Source organism: Branchiostoma floridae, chromosome 15 (assembly GCF_000003815.2).
Source record: "Branchiostoma floridae strain S238N-H82 chromosome 15, Bfl_VNyyK, whole genome shotgun sequence".
Taxonomy (NCBI): Eukaryota; Metazoa; Chordata; class Leptocardii; order Amphioxiformes; family Branchiostomatidae; genus Branchiostoma; species Branchiostoma floridae.
This window is the reverse complement of record NC_049993.1, coordinates 12,955,849-12,966,460: the sequence shown is the minus strand read 5'-3', so window position 1 is coordinate 12,966,460 and position 10,612 is coordinate 12,955,849. Positions and strand designations below refer to the sequence as shown.

Here is a 10,612-nt window from a genome sequence, read left to right as displayed (position 1 = left end):
GAGTACTTGGTAGCCTGGTCACCAAACCCCAGCCCGATCTCAAGTATCTATCGTGCAACACGAAAGATATATTTTGAGGTTGGGGTATGATATCCAGGCTAGGTCCTTGGTCGCTGTGTATCGTGATTTATTTATTATACCAGCCAGGGAGGTTTGATATCTTATATGGGTCTATATAACCTCATTGGTTATACTATGGCCCTGAAGCTGAGTAAACACGCCAGCCTTCTACACTAACTTTGCTTCGTCAGCTGGACATAGAAATTACTGATCCGATAAGAAAACACAACAACTTCATGAATTCATTTATTTTCTCAACGTGGACCTGAAAAATGTGACGTGGCACTGATTTGCATCTATTCCCGATCCACGCAAAGCACTAACGGTTCCCCGCTGTCTAATCGTCCCCACATGGAGTTGAATAATCGACTGAACCACATTTTCAAGAACAAAATAACTTTATTTCTTCTGTTGTATTTCTAAGCCAATAAAACACTTGATACACCATCTAGAATCACTTGTTACAGGAACAACTGACTGAAGCATTATAACTGTACGGTAGGATGAGTAAATTTGCGTTCTGATACAAAACTTTCAAAAAGCGTTTGTGTATACAACACCCCTATTGTACACATTATTGGTTTGTCCCGGGGTCTGTTCCCTGTCTGCGGTTTTGGCAACCAGACACCGCAGACTGATTTGCATGCGGGGCAAGCTGACACAATCTGACTTCCCACTCTCCAGAACAGACAGCCATCTTTTCTCGCTCCCCAAAAACGTTCCTAAAAATGGTCTTCATGGCTGCGATCCTCGCTGCCGTCGTGCAGGTACTGGCGGGCCTCTCCACGGAAGAAGTTCAGGTTGAGGTGACGTTTACGCCGGAGAGATGTTCGTTCAAGTCCGAAGACGGCTTCTTCCTGAGGTACCACTACAACGGGACCTTCCCAGACGGCAAGAAGTTCGACTCCAGGTTGGTAGCGCTAGAAGAAGCCTACGTGGCACTCACATGGAAGGGGGGAGGGTTCTTACCATCTAGTGCAGCATTGCCGCTCCTTTTTACCCGCAAGGTCGTCACTTTATGTATGCCGTTTATGAAGAAGACTTGGCGTTTTGCCCATGGCGTCGTCTGCAAAATTGGGTTTTGACAGATATAATTTTTTGACGTTTCTCTTTCCAGTCGAATGCTTTCCAACGGGACCACTTTCGTGTGCAAAGTAACTAGAAAGAAAGAAAATGGCCAGATGAAGTGAAACGTTTTTTGCCATTTTGCCAGACGAGTATAAAACCAGCATTATCACAGGAACAAGATAGGAAGTCATGTAGACGAACTTTTTGTCGTGTAAGTTGTTAATTTTGGGAGGGGGGGGGGGGGTAAATTATGTTTTGAGCGGTACTTTGAGATAGAGTTTTTCATTCTAATTCTTCTTTGCTTGGTTCTAAGTCCTCGTTGGCTGCGATTTATTCATCAATCCCAAATTCAAATTTGAAACGCATAGTTTGTTTCTTTTGCTTACGTATACACCCCCCCCCCCGCCGCGGTCACCTTACAGTGCCACATACGCAGTTTTCTGACCCCCGTGCAAGGAAACCCCGCAAGCGGAAATAACGATCCGCCCCGACGCATTCTTTGCCAAGTTTACTCTGAAGTATCTCCGCTGTACTGCCTAAGATGACCCACTTTCAAGTAGACTTAAAAGTTTACACAAAGATTTGATTGCCAAAGTCATTTTTCTTTTCTGCAAAACTTTACCTTTGGAAATGTGTCATGGAATGCATTAATTATCACGTTGACTGTCTGTAATTAACTTTAATTGGGACTTGTTAATTTTGGCCAGATGCCCGCTATCTGAAAAGTTACACATTCTTTCTGCCAGCTACAATGGCTGGTCTATTTGCATACTGTAGTTTCCCAACGCTACATAATTTCTCAATGCTTTGAACTGCATTATGCAGTGTTTTCTAGGTATCATCACTGTATGGGGTAAATAAATGCATATGTGGCACTATAGAAAACCATGGGGGTTGGACTTTGGTAGATGCAAAACAATTTGCCAGCTTGCAGAATTTTTTCAACCCTACAGTTATAATTCAAACTTGGGAGATTAGACTGGTCAGTTTAAGAGGCTGTTGAGTGGCATTCTTTTAGTCGTCAATTCTGATTTTATGTGACCAGCAAATTAGAATGTCTTCCAAGTTACCTTAATTAGTTATACTTATAGTATACAATTATTTCCAGTCACTTTGAAATTCCTTTATAATTTTGAATAAGAAATTTGTGATGCAAACACCTTCATTACACCAAGCAAGCAGTGCTATCTTGATGATGATGATGAGTGTTAACTTAATCTCCAAGCAGATGCAGGGATGGCCCCAAGTACTGTAAATGCATTTAAGTTCGCGGGGATTTAATTTCGCGGTAGCGGGAAAATGGACTTTTCGCGGTGGTTTTAATTTCGCGGTAGCACCATGCACTGAAGTCTCTTACTGTTATGGAAAACTGTTCGCAGTGGTTTTAAATTCGCGGTGGAGCAGCCGCTGCGAAAACCGCGAACATTAATCCACTGCGAACATTTTTGCATTTACAGTATTCGTTTTTGTGTGTGTCAGGAATTCATATCTTTCTAGTGGTCTGCATTTTTATCTGTCACTGAATATGTAGTGCAGTCTGATTGGATCTACCATGACAGTCATGTCCTTGACAATTGCTGCATGATTTACATTTAATTAGAGCTACCATGAAATTGTAACAACAACAGGAGACTGTTATCTCTACATGGAGTCTTTCCTTCCCTTTGTCCACAAATACAATAGAGCTGTGTTTACCCAGTGCTATTAACTGTAATAAGGCAATTATGCGAAAAAAAGTGCTGTTGATTTATGATTTATGTGCTTTCTTTGTGTGGGAGCAAGAGAAGGTTTCCAAGTGTGATTGAAATTATTCTGTAGTATAGTAGTAAGTGGAGAAGTCACTGTATTATTACACTTTCACTAATGTCATTTCAAGCCGCAAGCCAGCTTTAATCATGAATACTTATATGTTAACATCACAATCTCCAAGCAAATGTTGTGATTTGTATCAACACACGTGGTGGCCATAATGGAGAAAAAAGATACCAACTTTCCATCCCAACATCAGCTTGGAGATCAATCATTCTGATACCACTACATGCCAATGGTTTTCCCTTGTTTGAACCTTTATTTGTTTGAACCTCTATCACTCAATCACTCACTGGCTGTGTAATGTATCTCTAGATAGTATCTAGATACATTACACAATACACATATGAAGCTGATCATTTATCTCAAAATTTTCTACTTCTAGTATGCAGTTGCACTATCAGTATCAGGCCATATAGTGGTCTGTGCAAACTTGATTAGAATAGAAAACACTGTTGGCACCAGGGCTCTCTGCATCTCCAGCAAAGCTCCATACCATCCCTGGGGTTGGAACATTTGATGGCAAATTTCATATGTAAAAAAAAATATGTCAAGTCAAAATTCAAATATTTTTGCACCATGATCATCATTCAAGTGTCAAATCATCATTCAAGTGTCAAATAGTTTTGATTTTGTCAGGAGTTGGGCTTGGATCCATTCTGTGTTTTGAATTTGTCAAGGAGTTTGGAAAAGGGAGAAAATTGTACATCTGGAGAAAGTTTGCGCAAATAACAATAAGACACTATATAGATGCTGGAGAGAGGCCTGGTCGACACGGAATATTGCATACAGTAGTTTTAGATCTTTGCACAAGTAACCTTGCTTCTGTTGCTAATTTGGGTTTTACCTTGTTGTGTTTTCCCCACAGGTATCTGAAATGTTGTTAAATCCCAGTTGACCCCATTTTTGTTCAGTCACGACCGCGGCAACACCTTCGACTTCACCCTGGGCAAGGGGGAGGTCATCAAGGGGATGGACCAGGCGCTGAGGGGGATGTGTGCGGGGGAGAAGAGAAAGATCACCATCCCTCCTCACCTGGCCTATGGAGACTCTGGAGTTGGTATGTTGATACTGGACCATTTTAGTACTGTATATTTACAATAAACAAATGCCCGAACCAGACACAGTTTTTCCCAACATTTGGTTGCCGACAGTTATTTTCTGTGTCTAGATGAAATTTTGTCGTAGTGTCCAGATGTTGGCAATCTTAACACAGACAAGTCCAGGGTATTTGCTTGAGAGGGAGTCCACGACAATTTACATTTAAAGATCTAGTCACATGACAAGATCATAATTCATGCCATGGGTGTCCCACGGACCAGGTACTTTTGCAAAGTGTTAAGATCTGCCCTGCACAGATTTCTGTGATATCCAGGAAAACTGTGTCTTGATCAGGCCAAATTCTTGTTGTTTGGTGGTCTTTGTAGTGACCTCTTCTAGTATTGTAGAAATGCAAACTTCAAACACAGCAAACGTTTTCTTTGGATTTACGCCAAAAAATGAAGAATTGGCAAAGTGTTGCTGAAATGTTGCAGCGCCATTAATATTTTGCCAAGAGAGACTGGATACCAGACCTCAGTCCGATCTTAAAAATATCTATCGTATGGGGTATCTTTTATTTCGGACTGGGGTCTGGTATCCAGGCTACTTTTGTTCATGTTCCTGTTGTTTGATCTCTCATGCAGTGATCCCATGTGGTGCCATCATGAATATGTTTATGGTACATGTATTTCACTAGATTGTGTGATTCAGCACACTTATGTTTTATTTTCATGCCACTGTGAGAACAAATAATGATATGTAAATACAAAGCAAGTAAAGGAATGAATACCAAAATGCAAAATAAGATTTGAGAAGACAATCCTGGTAGAACTAGACCTGTAAAGGTTTATTTGACAGGTTATTGAAGCCTGTGACAAAACCTATTGATCTTTTCAAATAGCCAAAGAGGCTAACTTGCCTTTGGTGGTGTAGGAAAAAGTGACAGATACCTATACGAATGGATCTACAAAAGTACAGGCAGAACTCATAACAGATTGCATATAAACTCTGATTCAAACTGTAGGGCCCAAGACAAATATGTTAACATTTCCTAAGACCTGGTAATCTGTCTCGATTCACCTATGAATATATTATTGTATTTATGTCCTGTTTTTCTTGTTTTCGCAGATGGTGTGATCCCGTCTGGTGCCACCCTGGTGTTTGATGTGGAGATGGTCGAGGTCAGAGACCCTACTGAGGAGGTGCCCAACGTGCTGTTCTGGTGGCTGGGGGAGACTCCCACCAACGCTTTCGGGGACATGGATGCCAACAAGGACAAGATCGTCACCAAAGACGAGGTAAAAAAATCTTCTCATTTTGTATGATTTCTTGAACAAGCCTTTTCAGCCTAGTCAATCTGTTATGGAAAGGGTAACACCAGCACTCATATGTTCCAACAACCCTATTTTCTGACACCCCTTACCCTTGAACATACAGGGTTGTCGGAACATAGATCTGTCACTCAGGAAAGAGCCAATGGATTACTAGTAAGTTCAGAGACAAATAAGACAAAATTAAGACAGAATAAAGGGCATTATGACAATATCAAATGTTTACTTATAAAGCAGAAAACAACATTTCAGATGCACATTCACAAAGGGAATGTTTGCTGTGTCATCTGTTGTCTAAATGGAGAGTGGAGATTGCACATATCTACATGCCTTTGGATACCATGTTTTTATCCTTACACTTACAATACAAGCATTGTTACCTCCATGAAGGGAAGTTAAACTGGAGGTCTTGATTTTGGTCTCTCTATATATTTGCATACTTTGGCCAACAAATGCGATGATATTTCATAGTTGGGTAGGTTTTGGGAAGAGAATGGTCAAAGTCAATTGGGGGCCTTTCAAATTGTTTCCTTGTTTTCCAATGTTTAAGCCCTTGTTTAATGGCATGCTGTCTACATTTTGTTTCCAGTTTACCAAGTACTGCTACGAACAAGTCAGCGCTGAGAAAGGCAAATTCCTGCCGGGACGCAGGGAAGTCGACCTCATCGAGGACATGTTCCACTTCCAGGACCAAGATGACGACGGCGTCATCTCCTACGCGGAATTCTCCGGCCCCAAAGACCACGATGAGCTCTAACTATCGACCAGTAACATGTCTCTGCCACTGAACATCTATGTCCGATAGATGTTCAACTATAGTCTAGGTAACAAGTAGCTTTGTAAGTAAGAAAAAATGTCCACTATTTTTGCAGCTGCCAGATGATTTCTTAAGTTAGTCACAACTATGCTTTTTTTTATTCAGTCACCCCTCTATATTCTGTGTTCAAAGAGTACATAATTGTGTTCCCCACTCACCCTATAGTTTTTATTTGTAGACCCCTCAATTTTTATTTGCTTTGTCAAGACTTTTGATATTTGTTTGATTGTGAAAGCCCTCATGCTGTTTTACACACCGCATTATTTTAAGTTGATTGCTTCAGTTCATGCCCAAATTTGCCATTTTTTATGACAACCATGAACCCATACTGTAACTTTGACCTCTAAAAAATCATGTTCTGAAGAATTGCCTTTATTAATTGGCAGAAGAAACTTTTGTTGTAATTTAAGAAACTAGTGCTGCAGAAGTGCAAATGATATCTGTATATTAATGAGTCAGTATTATTGTTAACACTTCTCACTTGCTTAATTAAGCTGTTTGATTTCTTCAAATTATAGAAATATGAGTTCTTCATGTTCGGTTGATACATGTAAGCCATATGTCTAGTTTTGAGAACGTGTGACTGAGATTTTTAACATGAGAAGAATGGGAAAGTTGTTGCGATAAAAGGTAACAGTAGTTTTCAAACATATGCATAAAAGTGGAAATATCTTGAGAATGTAAGTTACGGCAACAGTCAGCTGTCTTGCTGCTTGTAAGTAAATTGCATTCCTTTATAGCTATATGTATAGCGTTAGGTAACTAAGAACAAGAATGTAAGCATATGTTTCTAGTACAGCCTTATTTCGATGTGTTGCCTTCCCAACTTATAACAATGTGTATGTTGGGTTCACGAATCTGGTGCTACATTTTGTATTCAAGTTCTCAAACAATGTGTATGTTGGGTTAACGAATCGGGAGCTACATTTTGTATTCAAACTTACTGGCAGCATGTGGTTGTGACTTTTACTGCAATATTTTATGTAAAAATGGCAGTGTTATTTTTTCTATCGAATTTACCAAGCTTAGTGGATACGATTTACATAGTGGATTGAATGTTTCTTCAAGTGTACAGCATTTTGTCTGCAGAGTGGTATTTTGTTAACATTTTGTACGTTTTTTGATACAGAAAGTAAAGAAGGTCGAATCCTGCTATATTCTGTGTTTGTTTCTTAGTTCAAGAAAGATCCACCTTGTACATATACATGTACTATGTCGTGTACTTCACAAGAAACGAACAAGAGAAAATGAAGAGCGTCACAATTTTCTATCTTCCAAGTCATACAGCCGTAATCTGGAGAAAACATAAGCCATTTCATCAAGATTCCTTTTGGACATTATTTGCCTTTTTAAATATTGAGTACCTCAATGTCTAACCTTCGTAATCGTACTGTATAAAGGGAACAAAAACTGCAAGAACTTAATTTAGCCGTCGGAGGGAAAGGAGGCGTTCACAAATGAAACTGAAAAGTAATCAATCTCCTAGGTTCACATCCTTTTATCTCGCTTAGAACTTAAAGGCAACCTAAGCAATATTATATCGTTGAAAGTGGAAATAATCTGGATAAGGTAACCTGTATAATATTGACATCTAATGTGCTATTTTAGCACATTTACATCATTATTTCATAAATCGAACAATTTATATGCAAAATCGCATGAGGATTCTTGATGAAGATGTAATTTTGGGGGGTTCCCATAATAAAGAATTTCCTTGTGCGACTTGTCCCCGGGCCGTTTTTGAACGCTCAAATAAAGAATAATATCATAAAAATAGCACATACAATATGGTCTTCCTTGTTCGAATAACTCGGTATACTAATAACGCGGTTACAAGTTGAAGGGTATCGCCTTAAGCGCATGCGCATTGGCGCCCTAGTTAAGGTGACGTGGCAGCCCACTTAGTCGTTAACACCCCCTGTATAACTACTGGTTCTCCCCCTTCTTAATCGTTGCCATCTGGAATCAGTGCAGAGGGCATAAGTGGCTGACATCGCGAGATTCTTTTCTCTGCATTCCCCACAGCTTTCCCTTGTGTGCGAGAAAAGGCCACATTGAGTTTGATCATGTAAACCCCTAGATATTCAGCGACACAAGGAATTTTTGTTTCATGTAATTTCTAAACACATCGCTTATCAAAGATTAAAGAACACCCCTTTCGAATGATAGTTTGTTCCAAGAAGTTGAACTCGGGGCACCGTGCCAATATTTGTATGCCAAGTCTTGCTTCTGTATACAGACATCCTCTGAGCTCGGATTTAAAAGTTTCCAAAGATGGTTTCCCGTGTTGTCACCCTTGCCGTTGCGTTACAAATCTTTGCAGCCTTAGCTGTGGACGATCTCTCGGAGGTTGAGATTGAGGTGACGTTTAAGCCCAAGCGGTGTATTTTCGTCTCCAGAGAAGGCTACTTCCTGAGGTATCACTACAACGGGACCTTCCCAGACGGCAAGAAGTTTGACTCCAGGTTGGTATGACTGAGGCATACGTGGCAGAGAAGTTATGGGGAGGGCTCAGGATTGGATGGAAGGAATGGGCTTAAAATTTGACTTATATAGGATCAAGGAGCTCGAGGATCCAAAAGAACCTTCATTCTAGCAATGATTGATGATTGAATACTTTTATTGCACATTATAAGATATGCATGATTCAGTGATATCGACAACTGTGCCTCTTATCCAAGGAGGTTAGCTTCTTAGTTTTTAAGACATGGAAAACTGTATTTCATTTTATGTATTTGGTCATATGTTGACATTTTGGCAGGGTTTCTACTTTTTTCTCAGGAATAGTTAAAGGCGTCTGTAGACTCACTTTCATTGTTGTGTAATACGACCCATTGCAATATTTACTGAGATGCCTTGGTGGTTTGCATAGGCAAATGTAGTTGTTTCCACATGCATGCCAGCATACAGTATCAAGAGTTTGTGGATCTCCCCTTTCTTTGTCGAACTGAACGCTTGATCCGCATAAATTTTCAAACAGATGTGTGGGTCGACTGTTTGTTTGCAGACAGGCCAGGGTCAGTGTTTGGGAAGGCGGGCCCCGGGGGTCAACAAAGGGATATCAGTCAAACGAGAACGCTGTGGCTGTGGTGCAAGACATTTCAACACAGTATTGAAATGCCGGCCGGCGCCGCGCTTATTAATTCTATGACATTGTTCCATACTTGGTATGATGGTATGCGTAGTTTTGTGACCTTCGGCATGAATGTTACGGTTGTCGAAAGCGTTTGTATGTGGATACTTATTTTGTGGCTAAACGGCATAGCATAACCAAGAAGGCATGGATGGATTGTATTTCATACGTGGGCCCCCTTGCGACTTCCGGTTTTGATAGCTCGAATTCTGGTTTGCTTGTAAGCCGTGGCCTATTTACAGCCATTATCATGGGAGCTCATCTGTGTTGGTAGTAATCATAGAACAATGCTAAACTTTCTTCCAATACAAAGGTATACATGGATCAAATTTTGAGCAGAACGTAAACTAGCGAGATTCACAGTTTCGTGATTTTATTAACACGTGATCTATCGAATAGGTGACGTCGGCAAAAAGTGCCAGGAAGTTTATAACGTCCACCGTCTCTGTTCAGTGATGGCTCGAGTGCCCTGATGTAAATGGCCTCCTTTATACCTATTTAAGGTCTAAAATTTTACAGTTATCTTATAACGTTGCTTTTTTTTGTTCAGTCATGACCGCGGCGACACCTTTGACTTCATCCTGGGCCGGGGCGAAGTCATCAAGGGGATGGACACGGGTCTGAGGGGGATGTGTGCGGGGGAGAAGAGGAAGATCACCGTCCCTCCTCATCTGGCATACGGAGAAAAAGGCGTCGGTGCGTACAAGCTTCCACCAGGCCGGCCTTAGGCTAACGTCACACTTCCAAACCAGGGCCCGTCCGAGCTGTTTGTGGAAACGAAAAATCGAAATATAGACACGGTAAAAATATGCAAAAATAATGCCCATGACTATTCTGTTTAAGTCTCAGTGTGTACGTAAACAGAATAGTTTAAGTCTGGCGGCTTTTCGTTCCCAAAAGCTCACAGTTTTGAAAATGTGACGTAGGCTGATTATTTAGCCAACTTTAGGCAGTTTGACAGTAGATTTCTATCCTTGTATTATAGCTCCCGAGTCTCTCCTATCCTCTCCGCAATATTTTACACTTCGGCAAGCACGGGTATAGAGATACGAGTGCTAGTACTGTATATGATTAGCCAGGAGAGTCAGCCCGTGCGAAGGGTAATATTTTCAACGCAGCAAATGCTTATGGTGACCCCGCCCCTGGCAAATATACTCCATATCGACAGCGTATGCTATATTATACTAGTAGTCTGGTAGACACGAGATGCTAGTCTCTACCAGACTCCGGGTCGCTGGAAAACCGTAGAAATGGAACAACTTAGAGGAGTAAGCCGGCCAGAGGAGTGTAGCCGGCCAGGAGTCACAGTAACCGTAGGTCGCGTTTAGTGGTCCCAAACACTGCAGTTGCTGT

At 40.9% G+C, this 10,612-nt stretch overlaps 1 protein-coding gene across 1 annotated transcript in view; it reads left to right on the top strand.

Annotated features, from left to right (window-relative positions):
* Positions 1-667: 667 nt before the first annotated feature.
* Positions 668-10,612, top strand: part of LOC118431494 (peptidyl-prolyl cis-trans isomerase FKBP9-like) — a 13,641-nt gene continuing 3,696 nt past the window's right edge. The window contains exons 1-6 of the mRNA XM_035842736.1: positions 668-970; positions 3,852-3,997; positions 5,107-5,276; positions 5,899-6,063; positions 8,392-8,591; positions 9,810-9,955. Coding sequence (XP_035698629.1) covers positions 789-970; positions 3,852-3,997; positions 5,107-5,276; positions 5,899-6,063; positions 8,392-8,591; positions 9,810-9,955 — 1,009 coding nt within the window. The 5' untranslated portion in view covers positions 668-788. The remainder of the gene's footprint in view (positions 971-3,851; positions 3,998-5,106; positions 5,277-5,898; positions 6,064-8,391; positions 8,592-9,809; positions 9,956-10,612) is intronic.